At 33.8% G+C, this 15763-nt stretch overlaps 2 protein-coding genes across 2 annotated transcripts; one reads left to right on the forward strand and one right to left on the reverse strand.

The window, feature by feature from the left end:
• The first annotated feature begins 454 nt into the window (after nucleotides 1-454).
• LOC105803073 (uncharacterized) lies at nucleotides 455-3489 on the forward strand. Its single transcript, XM_012635039.2, has 4 exons — nucleotides 455-1620; nucleotides 2479-2686; nucleotides 2763-2892; nucleotides 2999-3489. Exons 1-4 carry the CDS (start codon nucleotides 662-664, stop codon nucleotides 3271-3273), a joined length of 1572 nt encoding a protein of 523 aa, XP_012490493.1. The 5' UTR covers nucleotides 455-661; the 3' UTR covers nucleotides 3274-3489.
• A 472-nt stretch (nucleotides 3490-3961) lies between these two features.
• LOC105803072 (probable LRR receptor-like serine/threonine-protein kinase RKF3) lies at nucleotides 3962-7037 on the reverse strand. Its single transcript, XM_012635038.2, has one exon. The coding sequence runs from the start codon at nucleotides 6972-6974 to the stop codon at nucleotides 5067-5069; it is 1908 nt and encodes a 635-aa protein (XP_012490492.1). The 5' UTR covers nucleotides 6975-7037; the 3' UTR covers nucleotides 3962-5066.
• Between the last annotated feature and the right edge of the window lie 8726 nt (nucleotides 7038-15763).

The raw sequence follows: 15763 nt of genomic DNA on the forward strand, positions 1-15763 counted from the left end.
TTGAGTAATCACACTATAATTCCAAATACATGGATTTTTTTAGAGTGACTGGACTTTTATGAGTGGAGTCGGGTAGAGGCGTACATCAGTTAGGCATGATATATTTTGTTCAAATTATTAGTAACTTAATAATGTCATGATTTAAATAGATTTTTAGTGTATAAAGATTTTTAATAAAGGGATTAAAACAAACTTTACATTTTGAAAAATATTTACGAAATTTTTATAATTTAAGAGATAAAATAACATAAGTTGGAGAAAATTATTAAAAACTATGATAAAACAAACTTACTCCTATAAGCAACTAAATCCAACTGATCTCATAATCTTTAAAATAAAAAAACTCACACAAGTTGCATTTGTTTATTTTCACTAGGGAGCAGTTGGAAATGTTCCCTTACCTTCCCTCTCACTGTCTCTCTCCCTGTCTTAAAAAAAGCTTGAAGTCACATTCAACCCTTGCCTTGCCGCCACGTGTCAGAAAATCCTTCCCGGAAGACTCTCCCTCTAATTCCACCCTCTGACAGAAGAAATCCGAGACACCAACTCATTTTATAAACTAATAATCATCTTTCCCACCATTTTTATGTAAACACCAAAGATACACAGTTCTTTCCCTTTCAACTCTTTGAAACCCACTCTGCAACTCTGTTGTTGTCTCATGCAATCTTCAACAGCTTTAGAACCCCTTTTGTTTACCGCTCACTTATCCACCATGCTCAAACTCCTTAACAAGAGAATCAAGCGCCTCTGTTCTCGCCTCCGGTGGCCGATTCGCCGCCGGTCTAGGTCTGTGGTTGTCATCAGAAGGCTTGGAAAATTAAACTCCAAGGCTCGTACTGATAGTATCACCAAGGATCGTGCTATTGTCGTCAATGGATCTTCAAAAGTTCACCAAGATGGCCATTTGGGTGGTTTAGTAAACTCGTCGAGACCTATACGTATAGCGACTTTCAATGCTTCCCTGTTTTCTATGGCTCCTGCAATGCCTAAAGCAGATAAGTCTTCAAGTTTTGACTATGACAATGGTGGTTTTGTTGATGGTGGGCGCTCCATGGATCTTGGTTTACGCGCAAAGTCTACAAATGATCGCCCGAAAAGTATACTAAAGCAGTCTCCCCTGCATCCGAGTTCCATGAACGACAAAGAGAATCTCTCCCAGCAGCAAAAATTCGTGAAATCCAAGTTAAGGGTGTCTATCAACTTGCCAGATAATGAGATTTCTTTATTGCGAAATCGACAACTGAGCTTTGCGGAACAGGGAAAGGATGGCTCTTCGAGTGCTGCTGCGGGTAAAGCTTGGAGAGGTAAAGCCCCGTTGAGATCAGCAGTGAGTTTTCCGACGAATGTGGGAAACGGAATAGAAGGTTGCGAGAGTTATAGAAGCAGAAAGACAGTGCTTGAAGTCCTGAGGGAGTTAGATGCTGATATATTAGCTCTGCAAGATGTGAAAGCTGAGGAAGAAAAAGCAATGAAGCCATTGTCTGATTTAGCTGCTGCTTTGGGGATGAACTACGTATTTGCTGAGAGTTGGGCACCTGAATATGGCAACGCCGTGCTCTCCAAGTGGCCCATTAAGCGCTGGAAAGTGCAGAAAATCTTTGATGATACAGATTTCAGGTCAGTCTTCTATTTTGTTCTTCATTATACATAAAGCCCTTTTACTCAATTTTCCAGTTCTTGATCTAATCTTAATTGTATCATCTAAATCATTTTAGTTCAAAAAGACCCACAAATTTAATTCATCAAAGCTTCCTTCAACTCTGACCAATTCAAATATCAAACAGTTTTGAAGTCAAATACAATCACATGCTTACAAGAGTTCTCATACAACGATGATCTGTAAGCATGTGATTTTGTAATCATTTCAGGTTTTCAGCTAAGTTGTTTTTTAGCTGCAGGTTATATTGTTCATTTTGCCAAATTTGTTTAGGTTTTTTTCTTCTTCACATAAGAGATAACTTCCTAGCTATGATTCAGTAATGGAAAGTTTATCATTCCAAGTAACACTCAACCTTAATTACGTATGAACTAACTGGTGTGTAGTTAGGGTAGAGAGTAATGCATGTCACCAAACACACAGTTTTTGGTCATGTTTTTCCTAGTGGGAAAATGATCAAATTATGACAAAGATCAGTAGTTAAACTATAGCTGTTAGTATTTACTTAAAAGTGGAGAAGATATAGTGGTATATACTATTCTGCTTTATTTTTTGTTTGTTTCAGTGGAAAACAAAATCATGATTTGAAAGTATATTGAAGTTAGGTGAGATGATTAATGCTATATCGGCAATACCGGTAGGCTTTGTTAATAAATCATTACCTTATTGAGAAGGACTAATGAAACACAATGGAAGGAGACTCCTCTAAATGTATACAATTCTTAAATACGACCGAAATGTATGAATTTCCGTTTTTTATTAGTTATGAACAAAGCTTGAGATTCATTTTCTGACTTGCTTGGGATTTTCAATGACAGGAATGTGTTGAAGGCAACTATCGATGTAGCCGAGACCGGAGAAGTTGACTTCCATTGCACACACCTTGATCATCTGGATGAAAACTGGCGCATGAAGCAGATAAATGCAATAATTCAATCAAATGATGGTCCACACATTTTAGCTGGTGGCCTCAATTCCTTGGAAGAAACCGATTACTCCAAAGAAAGGTGGACCGATATTATAAAGGTATACAGGCAGTTTCCTGAACATTATCTGTCAGGATTTTGAATTGCATGTTTCAATTGAACTTGTCTTTTTATAGTATTATGAAGAGATGGGGAAACCAATACCAAAAGTTGAAGTGATGAAGTTTTTGAGGAACGAACAATACACTGATGCTAAGGACTTTGCAGGGGAGTGTGAGCCTGTAGTTGTGATTGCCAAAGGCCAAAGTATAAAGCCAATTCTCCTTGAACTTCTCCACTCCTAACTGTTTACAGAAAATTCAATTAAATTCACTCATTGACATGACATGAAAATTGCTTCGATTCAATGCAGGTGTACAGGGAACGTGCAAGTACGGAACTCGGGTAGACTACATACTGGCATCACCAAATTCACCATACAAGTTTGTTCCAGGGTCGTATTCGGTCCTGTCATCAAAAGGGACTTCAGATCATCATATAGTAAAAGTTGATATGATAAAAGTAAATGATAATTTTGAAGAAAATGTCAGTAGAAAGAGACGGCAACCAAAACAGAAACAGAAAGTTTTAAAGATTACAAATGGTTCTCCTTCTCCATTAAAATGCATGTGGAAAACACATACATGAGATGGGATACTTTCCTTTTTTCTTTTACCTTTTGTTATTGTTCAATATTAACTCTAGGGGGCAGATGGTTTTGAATCTGCAGTCTTAATGTGCTTTGTATATCATTAACAGCTTAAAGTAGAAACGAAAGAGTGATATCAAGTTTATTCATATACTTACTGAAAAGATGATCAAATTAGTAAAAAGAAATTGAGTGCTTAGCCTATTGTTACTGAATTCTGATTACTATTTGTTCTTTATATACCTGGATACCAGACACTCTTAGCATGATTATGATTATAGATCCAAATCAAATGGAAATATGAGAACCATTGAACTGACAATCCTATATAAGACAGCCAAAAGGCAGTAATTTAAGGAGCAAGGGGCTGCACTAATTATTGAAACTTGATGCATCATTTCACATGGCGGTGGCCCGAAAATGGAGTCAGTCGTTGCCATATCCGTAATGAGGGTATTGGGGTGTCAAAAAAGTCATCAAAACCAGGTTATATCCATTGGATTTGGATGTTCTTCATCGATGGTTTCCACAGTTTCCGAGACTCCAAGAAGTATCGAGTGTAGTTTACTTCAGTGGTTTGTCTTATTTACCTTTCCAAGATTAAGCTCTCATTAAGAAACAAATCCTTTGGCTCTATACTCCATAATTTTGAGTGTGTTTTACTTTAAATTTGACTGACAATTAAGAAATAGAAATGTTGACCCGATGAGGCCTTCAACTTGCAAGATCTATTCTTAGCCACGAAAATCGAGGTCCATAAAGTTAAAATTAAAACAAGGCCTCCAATTTAGACCCAAATTCAGGCCAGATCTCTGAGAATGAACAAGGCGCACTTTACACCTATGACCCTAAGCAAATTAATACTTTCTTATAGACATAAGACATTTTAGCTCATGTTTAAGACAGTGAGCTTCACAAATATTGTTGATCTACTATGAGATGCCACATTGCAGAAGAACAACTACCACTTTATGGTCTTATGTGCTCATTTCACTTTCAGACACAGCAGATTCAATTCAACCATCTTCAGTGATCATCAAGCTATGCCTCCTCGGTACATACGAAATGCAAGTCCCGGCAACTGCAATGGGTGCACTCTACTCACTCTCATATCTCAAGAAGCACATTGCTGAATTGAAAAAGCATGTGCAAGACGAGCATCGCCCGTTTTCTTAAAAGCTTGCACCAGCATGAGCTGCATCAGTTCTGCAGCGTGCCACCCATACTTTCTGTTGCACATCGTGTGATTTGCTTTTGCAAATATGCCAACCTTCAACTGTTCAAAAGAACAAATCTATAAAGAATAGAAGCCATCAAACAGATTTATTTGCATCAAATTCTATATACGCATCCTTTAATAGTATAATAGTACTCAAAATTAAGTAAAAGCAACAGTGCTTGCAGAAAGCTACAAATGGACTAATATTCTTGCAATAGCCTTTGTTACATAAGTCCAAAACTCCATGCTACAGCACTTGGTAAAAACATTTTATACAAGAAGAATTTTCAAAAAAACACAGAACATCATTTAATTGATGTGCTAGAGAAAGTTGCTATACTGTACACCATTAAATACTTGCAAAACGTGGCACCATTTATATATATACATATATATATATCCTATATCATTTGAATTCAAATGAACCTAGCTTGATTGTAAATCTATTGTATTTTTACAACAGCAGATGCAAATTGAACTAGTGAAGCACCATTGGAGAGAATACCAATCAGGGAAGCACCATTAGCGAGCTAAATGATCCTATTATGTTAGATTGTGCTTATCAAAAACTTTCTATTCAAAAAAGCCTGAACTTATCCCTTCCTCCTTACTGGTAGAATGATGACTACTTTCATAAGTAAACGTCCGATAACCAGCTGAACTTGAGAGCTGACTAGAGCCATTACTGCTTATAGATTTCTCAATGTCACTTATAGGAGCTACCAGAGGAATAGGCCGCTCAGGGATTGAGTGAACAGAAATGTCTGTTTCCAACATTTTAACAACCTGATCCATGGATGGCCGGCATAGTAACTCCGGATGAGAGCAAAGAACTGCTATCAATACATACTTCTCCAGAACTTCTGGTGGCCCCAACTCTGGCATGCCATCTTCAATAACATCTAAAGTTTTCCCATTCCTCACCAATGACCAGGCCCAATCAGCCACTAGAGAAGGTTGATTGTCATCACTCATAGTGAGCGCCTTCTTTCCACTCAACATCTCAAGAAGCACTACACCAAAGCTATACACGTCACTCCTCTCAGTCAATTGCCCATACAATGCATACTCAGGGGCGACATATCCCTTTGTTCCAGCTACCCTGGTGCTCAAATGTGTCATCCCCTCTGGTGTAAACTTTGCAAGACCAAAATCTGCTACCTTGGCCTCAAATTTCTCATCCAAAAGAATATTACTCGCTTTGATATCCCTATGAATGATTGCTGGTTGTGCCCCATAGTGCAAATAAGCCAGTCCTCTAGCTGTCCCTAGCGCAATCTTTTGACGAAGAGGCCAACTAAGTCTCCTTTCCATGGAATCAAACAGATGATCATGTAAACTGCCATTCTTCATTAAATCACAAACAATGATCCTCTGATGACCCTCTAATGGGGTCGTGGGCGTAGCTGTACAGTATCCCCTTAAAGCAACAAGATTCACATGCCTAACACTAGCAATAACCTCAACTTCATGCGTAAAATTGGCATCACCAGCCGCAGAACAATTCTTGAACCTTTTGAAAGCAACCTCAGAGCCATCAGGCAAGTAACCCTTGTACACATTCCCATAGCCTCCTTTCCCAATCATGTTATCTCTAGAGAAGTTCCTAGTGGCTTCCTTAATCTCATCGAACGTAAACTTAACTAAATGAGTACTTTCACTAAATGAAGCCAACCCTGAACCACCTAAACTACCCATCTCAAGGCTCCTGATCCTATCCCTCCCTTTCTGCCTCTTTGAATCCTGATATTTTCTATAAACAAACCAAGACCCACCAATCAAAACGACTAAACCGACACCGACCCCTATTAACACACCCAAAATCACACCTCTTTGCTCACTCTTACCTTTGCTACCATGATTATCACTGAGCTGAATTGAAAATATACAAGAGGCCGTACCTTCATCAGTTGGTCCCAAGTAGTTGGCAACAGCAGCTGCATAAATAGACGGGTAGGCCGAACAGTCAGAGACGTTTGCGATCGAATTATCCGTCAAGTACGAAGTTTGCAAATTGGACAAGCTTGTAGTACAGGAAGCACAAGCGGAACCCTGCAAGGACTGGTTACAATTGGAAACGACGTCGTCTAACGTAGTGTTGGGGATCAAAGCTTCGAACTCAACCTTGGTGGTTAAGTTCATGCAACCTTGGGAAATCCAAGCAGTTTGGAAACCGCACGAGGAACGGATGTCGAAGTCGGGGACGAGGGACTGATAAGACTGCCAACACGACTCGGAGGTGTTTGCAGGCGGAAAGAAGTAGCCGGTGCGCCTGAGGTAGTCGGAGAGGAGGAGACGAAGACCCTGGCGGATGTGGTGGCACTCCATGGAAGAGCGGGGTCGGCTGGAGTCGGAGAAGACGGGGCGGAGGATGGATACGTTTAAGGGACATGATGAAACGTCGACGCTTTGAGCGAGGAGAGATGGGAAGGAAGGTAAGATGAAGAAGAGGAAGAAGAGAAGATGAAGGTTTAAGAACATTTGGTTGGGAGAGAGGTGTGTTATTCATTGAAGGAAAGAAAATACGAAAAAAAGTGGGAGTTGTTGGCTTTTTTGGCCTTTGCCTTTATTTATTTTAATGTTGACTTAAACCCTTGAATATTCGGCGGCCACACTGAATTGTATTTCACTAGATTTCAGAGTAATGGTACTATTGACATTCAACTACTCATAGGTTTAACTTCCATTTTTCTAAATCCTAAATAAAATTACGTTTATTATAATATTTATTATTTTGTAATAAATAATAATTTTTCAACTAAATTGAAATCTTACAATAAAATAATAATATAATTTAAAGTAGATAAAAATTGAACCTGTTGAAATGATAAAATGGAGATAATAAAAATCATGATGTTATTAGCTTTAATATTTTCAAAAGGAGTTAAAGAAATCAAAATCTTTTAATTTAGGGGAGGGCCTAAAAAGGAATTTGACCATTGGGGTAGGGGGCAAGGCGCCTGCCTGCCTCCTTAGTCCTTACCTAGGCACCTGTTAGTAGGTGTCGAGTTAAGAGTATTGATTTTAGCATCTTGACTTTGGAAGAGAAATAGGGAAGTGGGTTGGGTTGTTGTTGTTCAAACTTGGGTTCTCCTCTCAGTCTTCCATTATTTTCAAAATCATTTTGTTAAGTAAGGTCAAAGATGATGTTGGACTCAGAAAAGGAATACAAAGTTGGAGTGATGTGTATCCTACTGGTTTCGAGATGCATGCTATGATGCAACACATACAAACCGCCAGCACGTAATGTGGTGAAAGTACTTAGCGACTCCCTTTCAATGGGACTTCCATCATAACATATAATGTTTTAAATAATTGTTTTTATAAAAATAAAATGAATCTTAACTTATTTTAAAAATTCGTCCCGACAAATTTATTATTACATATGACACGTGTTATACTTTAAAATTTATAGTTGAATTAGATTACTTTTTATTATCTTGTGAATACGTCATGGTAAGTGACAATTTTTCATGAATCCGATAAGTGACAATTTAACTTACCATTTTATAAATAAAAAATTTTAAAGTGTGACCTATGCATATGTAATAAAATGTAAAAATGCATAATTAAATTCGGGAGCAGCTATAATAATAAGATGAGAATTAAAATTACTATTAAGAGATTAAATTAAAATGTATATATAATAAAATGTAAAAAAGGCATTTACTCCCATGGTTTCAAGAATGCCCATTTATTTCATCAAGTTTGAAGAAAATTTGTGTGAATTTCAAGCTGATTGGTTAAATTTGTATTTAATTTATTTATATATTAACGTTGAGATGAACTCATTAAATTACCATTATGAAAAAATTAGTCACTATTATTTAAAAGATTGTAATGAAAAATGAAATGGTTGAGATGTAAAATAAAATTTTAAAGAAAAAGAGATCATCTCAAAGATAATTAAGCATAAAATATTTAAAAAACAAAAAAAAGTATAAGAAAATATAATTATTATTGATAACATTTTCTAAAATAAACTTACACCCAATAAGATCTTAGCTAAATTATAAAGTTAAGGGCTTAGAAACTTTAAAATTTCAGTTCGAGCCTAATTTTATATAAATCATATGTGATTGAAAATACATTATGTTCAACACATTGTTATATTAGAATATTATGTAATTTATAATTTAACTTAGCAATAGTTAAAATATTTTTAATTAATTATTTTTATTATTTATAATTGAAAATTATTCAATATAAAGATTGAAGATAACAAAATAAATAGAAAATAATTAATAAAAAGTAAAGTTATCATTTCATTTATAATTCATTTACTTTAAAAGAGGTAATGTGCTTTTCATCAAACCTTAGAGGTAAGTGGATAATTTTAAATCCCTTTATTAAAGAAAATAAAAATAAATAAAATAATAATTAATAGAGAGTAGAATTGTCATTTTATTTAAAATTATTTAATAAACAAACCTTTTAAGAGGATTAGTGAACTTTTATCAAACCTGAATCCACTAAACCTTTAAATTTCAAACAATATTTTAAAAATTGGACTAATGGTTGAATTGATCATATTGATAAGTGTATATATTCAATTTTTGTCATATTTCTCCTCTTAAATTATGTTATTTAAGTTCTTAATTATATTATTTAGACTTATATATTATTTATTATGTATTTAGGAAATGGACGGAGAAAATGCACTTAAAGATTAATTTTGACAAGTTTTTACATAATAAACTTTCAACTTACATTATTGTAGTATTTAGATCATAACTTGGGCTACATAATTCCATTCTAAGCTTACAATATACCATTTCGAAGGGAATTGAACTCTCTAACTCAAACTCAAAAAAATGTAGGGAAGGTGCTTAGAAGTGTGACACAAAAGTCAGCTAAGAAATCTAAAAAATTTTGTCTGTTTAATGAATGACGCGTGTATTTTCTCCGTTATCTGAATTTTACTCTATAAATAAGCATTATTAGGTTAGTAGCCGCATACCTAGACATAGCCACTTTAGTATTATGTTATTATTGCGCTTTATTTTTTTTTCTAAACTAATTTTTTTTTCTTTAATATTTGCATGCCTTCTATTTTAATTACAAATATTCAGGTTTGTTTAAAATTAGTATTGTATTCAATTGCTTAGAATATTTTCTTTGTCAATTAGAACCATTAAATTCGTAATACCTATGGCGAGTAGCATGATTGGATATAAGTCATGTAAGCAATTCATGTTATGTGGACATGCGATTTAATCTAAATAACCCCACTTTTGTGTGTTTGTCAGTTAAAATTAGGTGTCTCTCGTCCTTAATGCTATTGGTAAGTTAAATCATATACATAAAGTTATAGCGTTGTTCATTGATAAAAGAAATAATTTCAACGAGCTTCTTTTTGGTTATCAACAATGTAATGAGAGATTGGTTGCTAGGTACAACGCCGACAACTATAACTAATTTATTAAAAAAACACTAAAATTATCTTTACATCGATGATCAAACTTAAGAATCAAAACTAAAATTTTACCTTTAACTAGACTCTCACTATATTAATTTTATTATATTTCATTTTGCAATCCCTCTTTACATAGTTTTAAACTTAATTCTAGTTTTTATTTTAGAACCACTTCTTTTGTTTTTATTTTAGGATTTGTATTTAGTAAACTGGTAATGTACTTATTTTATTCCATAAACAACCTTAAAAATTGATATATATCATTTTTTAAATATTATATACAAAATTTATACTTTTGAGTAGAAATTTATTTTGTAGGTCTCAACAATTATACATTGACCATCGATTTTCAATTTAATAACAAGTTTAGTAATAAATAAAATATTTTAAAAATTATAAATCGGTTCAACTATTTTTTTTGTCATAATTTTTTTTTTCTTTTTACTAATTTTGAATGATTTCCTTCAACATTGGTACAGGTGGAGGAACACAGACATTCATAGAAAAGTCAGGTTTGGGTGAGGTGAGGTGAGGTGTGGCACAGTGGCAGACACTGTGTTGTGTGATGTGATTGTATTAAAGGGGTTTATAAAATATGTAAAAAAGAAGGGGTAATGCTTTCAGTTTTCAAAATCAACTTTCTTTTTCGTTTTCTCACAAACCAACCCATCCTTATTTTTCAATGTTGTAAGGTCCAGGGTAAAGTCGGACTCACAGTCTACAAAGTTGAATATGTGGTACATCAAAACGAGGGTTTTCTTCTTCTTATTTTTCAAATTATAATAATTTTTGGCTATGTAAGCACCTACGCATCACGTCAACCTTTTTTCATTTATATAATTCTCCAAATTTACATCAAAACTCATCTCAATCCTTTATTTATTTTTATTTCTTTTAATCTTTAAATTTATAAAATGTTAATTTTGCTGATATGTCGCGTCGCATAAGTAATTAATTATTTTTATAATTTTATTAAAAAATTAATTAATTGTTTTTAAAATGATTTTACAGAAAAATGGTAAATTTAAAATTAAAATATTTTTCCATAAAATTGAAAAGTTAAATAACTCCTTTTTTTCTTGACCTTTCTTTTCATTGGTCTCTTTCAATTATTTTCTTTTCTTAAAACCTCAATCATATTATTGGCTGACCACCATTGATTTCCTCTGAAACTAGCTTTGACATATTTTTTTAATTTTTTTCTAAATTAAGTAAATTCATTAATTAAAGACAAAACTAGTTTTGACTTTTCTTGAAAATGAACAATCACATTATCAGCCATCAAAGAAAGAACAAATTATTGGAGCTATAATGAAATCTCTAAAGAAAAGAAATATTGGGAAAAAACCATAAATCCATGACTGATTTATTTTGAGAATATATATTTTTAAATATCTCATCATGAAAGGAAAAATGTTAAGTATCTATTTTATTATTTAAATAGTGTCACAAGTTAATTAGATATCAACTCAATTAAATAAATTATGAAAATCTCTTTCCATATTTAAAATAAAGTATTTTTAATCTTTTTATTTATAGAAAAATAAATAAATAATTTGCATATGGTGAGAAACATTTGGATTGATGAAACTTTAACTTTATGTTTTATCATAAAATGCTTTTATGCGTTTTAATTTTATTACACACATTTTATTACTTTCATCAATTATATATATTGATAATTTTTTTGAATTAGTTTCATAAGTTAACTCGACATTAATTTAAGATTGACGACAACACCGCTATAAACAATTATAGTGCATTTAATATACTTAATCGATATATTTATTTGTTTAAATTTTTACTTACAATGTATTTTATTTTTTATTTATATATCTTACATGTATGATTATTAATTAATTTTAAACTATATATTTCATTATTTATTATATATTATTTCTAAATACACTCCGATATTTTAAATAAGTAATTTTTACACACGCACATATAATATAATTTCTAATATATATAAAAAAAACAAAATTTCTCTATTTATAAAACATGTATATAAAATTTTACTTCAAAAACATTTGAATTTATACCATTGTCTTAAAGCGGGTAGACAAATTTCCATTCTATATATAATGCCTGTACAAGCCCATTTTTGCCCGGCCCAGAACCTAAAATGAGCCCAACTACCCGAAGCCCAAATTAAAATGGCCCAGGACCCAATCACCAGTCAAACTAGGGTTTCAGAAAACTGAAACCCTAGCTTACCTGCCCTCACCGCCGTAGCCACCAACTGCTCTGCCACTTGTGCCACACACATCCCATCGCCCAACTGCTCACCTGCAAACAAGCAAAGAAAGCAGCAACAACAGCAAAGAAAAAGGAGAGAAATGACAGCATAATAGATTAAAAAAGAGAAAGTTGTAAATGGCTATATAAGCCATTCAAACCGAAATGAATATGGGCTTTTGGTTTTTTGGGATTTTCGGTTTAAAAACCGATGATAAATAGATTTGTAGGGGGGCTGGTTTTTCTTTTTCTTTTGGTAACATTTTCCAGAAATAAAAACAGAAAAAAACATTCAAGGTGACTTTTTTTTACGTATTTAGTCTTTTTTATTGTTTTCTCTTCTAACAACAATATATATATTAGTACAAGAGTTTTTAAATAAAAAAATAATAATTTTTTTTACCTTTTTCTGAAATTTCCGGCAGAAGTGCACGGTGGGCGGCCATGACGCCAATGATCAAGGCGACTTAGGCGACCTGTCACGGGTTTACGGGAGAGGAGAGGATTTTTTTGAGAGCTTTCCTGTTTTTTTTTTAAGAGAAAGAAGAAAAATGAATTTTTGAAAAAAAAACTGACTTAAATAGGCTTCTAAAACGACGTCGTTTTGGGCAGCCTTCTCAGGCACCAAAACGGCGCCGTTTTGCCTTGGATCGGACCGACCCGACCCAATACCCAGGGTCCGCGTGTTTTTGTGTGGGTGGGTTATTTGTGATTCAGGTCCTTCCGTATTTTCAACTTATTTTGATTTAGTCATGTTGCTTATTTTCAACCTTTTTGAAATTTGCCCCACGAATTTTGCTTAGATTTCGATCAAATCCCTGACCCATCGGCGAACTAAAAGTGGACACGTGTCCGAATTTGCGCATTTTGCCCATTCGGTCCTCCCCTTTTATTTCACTTTCGATTTTGGCCCCAAATATTTGTCTTAAAATTCAAATCAGTCTTTTCCTGTTATTTTGCCTTTTTTATAAATTAACTCAGTTTATTTATTTATTTATTTCTCATTATTATATTAGGTTATGATTTTTACATTGTTATCATTACTATATTTCTATTTTATTTGTTCATCTAAATGTAAATATCTTTTAATATCTTTATTTTTTTATACACTTATATCATTTTTAGGCTTTGTTTTATACACATACCTATATTTTTATGCTTTATCATTCTAATAGACACACACATATATATATATATACATATATATATTATAATGTTATCCATTACTATTGTTTCATTTGGTGTTAATTTATTTATCTATTTGCATGCTTATTATTATTATTATTTGCTTAGGTGCTTTAATTTTTATTTGTTTATTTACTTTTATTTGTCGGTTTCTTTTATTTATGTATTTGCCATCTTATTTATTTATCTTTTCTTATTTTGCTTGTATTATTTGCATTTTCATCATTATCATTATTTTACATTTTTACTCGGATTTATCAAAAAAACAAAAAATTTTATAAATAAGGCAATGTTTTGCGTTTGGAAATTCGAGAAAACATGCCCTAAGGTGCTGGGTGTCTATTTTTCTCGTTCAACCAAATGGCTTAATATTCTTTTAAAAATTTTAAAATAAGGCAATGTTTTGCGTTTGGAAATTCGAGAAAACATGCCCTAAGGTGCTGGGTGTCGATTTTTCTCGTTCAACCAAATGGCTTAATATCCTTTTAAAAATTTCAAAATATGGCAATGTTTTGCATTTGGAAATTCGAGGAACGTGCCCTAATGTGCTGGGTTTCGATTTCTCGTTTAACCAAATTGCCAAATATCCTCTTGAATTTTAATCCATGCCATTCGAGTTTTTTTTTTAGGATCGTATTTTAAATTTCTTTAAAGTTTTTAGTTTTTCGACACTAAGACATTAAGTAATCAACTAGGTACCAATTTTGGGCGTATCGAGGGTGCTAATCCTTCCTCGTGCATAACCGACTCCCGAACCTATTTTTTCTGAATTTCGTGGACCAAAATTGTTGTTTTAATAAAATCAAATTGTTTATTAAAAACAACCATTTTTCAAGGTGACCCGATTACACCTTATCAAAAAGGAATGGTGTCGACTCCCGTTTTATCAGTTTTCGTCAAAACCCAAGTCGACCCCATTTTCATCCAAAAAATGGTGTCAACAGCTTGGCGACTCCACTAGGGACTTTTTCAAAATAAGTGAGTCGAGCCACGAGTTGATTACTTTTTGTCTTTTTGTCGAAAATTGAAAATTTGGTTTAAATTTACGATCCTTTCATGGCATTTCATTCTTCGTTATAATTTTCATTATTGTGGTTTATAATTGCTCTGTTTGTTTGAATTTTGGTATTTTTCTGTACATTGCATTGCATGACCGTTGGTCACACCCTTTTAAGTGGGAGTGAGAAACTAGTCCTTCGTGAGGTTTTCACCTCCGTGCAAGATAGTGGATTACTTCCGGGATACATCCGTACCTATGTCTTCGTGAGATTTTCATCTCCGTGCAGCCATAGGGAAATGTATTCCCCTGAACCGAACTCGGTCTGTATGAGCCTATAATGGGTGAAGATCGAAGAATCTGCTGGTTCGGGTACCTTATTTTTAGAACCAACCCTCATATAGTGGACTTAGGAATTTAACCTAGGTAGAGCCACTCAAAATCCCTAGTATTTACCTGATTAGGTTTTTTTTTGTTTTCCGTGCTTGCTTATGTTTTGTTCTAACCATTCTTATTGTGTTTTGATTATGATTGCATTACATTGCATTTGCATATTAGGAAAGAGATGTTGATTCAAGTTCGATTACTAAATTAGAAAGCTTGTCATGGAATACGGATTCCTTGATAAAGTGGAAAACAATACGACTTCCCGAATATATTCTGAGAAACACAAGAATGGCGATAGAAGAGTTCGTAATCCTGCTTCGTGGCCTGAGGATTCAAGGCAATTGTCTAAGAGCCTTCAACATCCCAATCCCTTAAAAAGGCGGACGAGCCTTATGAGGACTGGCAGGTGATGGATTGTAACCAAGATCAAGAGTGGAGCTAGCAATGGCATCTATTGGCGAGATTACCTCAAACATGCGGATGAAGAAAAAGACCGATGTTTCTTAGAATATGAGGGTGAGGTCGTACATGTATCCGTTTTATGTAAGGGAATTTGCTTTATAGAAAAGTTTCCTAAATGTAATTGAATCAGAATCAACGTCTCTTTAGGCATTCATTTCATGCATTTGCATTACATTGCATTACATGCATTAAAATCCATTGAAAGAGTCTAAACGAGTAAATTTATTTCAGCTAACCTGGAAACCAACCTACCAAACCAACACCCTTGCATTACCGGAACAGGAACTAAAGAAATGGATCAAAGATTAGAGAAACTGGAGCAAATGCAGAAAGAAATGCAAGAACAGCTACAGGTGCAAATGAAAGAACATATGGAAAAGATCCAGAAAGACATGGTACAAAAGATGAAGGAGTCTCAAGATGACTTAATGACTAAATTGAAGCAATTAATAACCAAGGGAGTGGATAAAGAGAAAGGTCCTATGATTTGCGATGAAGAAGAAAACAATGATGAACCACTTTTTCCTCCAGGTTCCACGCCTCCGCATGCGCAAGTTCAGACTGAACCACATCCACGAAGACCTT

The sequence above is a fragment of the Gossypium raimondii genome, chromosome 11 (assembly GCF_025698545.1).
Source record: "Gossypium raimondii isolate GPD5lz chromosome 11, ASM2569854v1, whole genome shotgun sequence".
Classification (NCBI taxonomy): Eukaryota; Viridiplantae; Streptophyta; class Magnoliopsida; order Malvales; family Malvaceae; genus Gossypium; species Gossypium raimondii.

Coding starts and splice junctions, on each gene's coding strand:
- LOC105803073 (XM_012635039.2), top strand. CDS start 662: ATGCAATCTTCAACAGCTTTAGAACCCCTTTTGTTTACCGCTCACTTA. Junction 1,621..2,478: donor TTTGATGATACAGATTTCAG/GTCAGTCTTCTA, acceptor TTTCAATGACAG/GAATGTGTTGAAGGCAACTA. Junction 2,687..2,762: donor GGTGGACCGATATTATAAAG/GTATACAGGCAG, acceptor GTCTTTTTATAG/TATTATGAAGAGATGGGGAA.
- LOC105803072 (XM_012635038.2), bottom strand. CDS start 6,974: ATGTTCTTAAACCTTCATCTTCTCTTCTTCCTCTTCTTCATCTTACCT.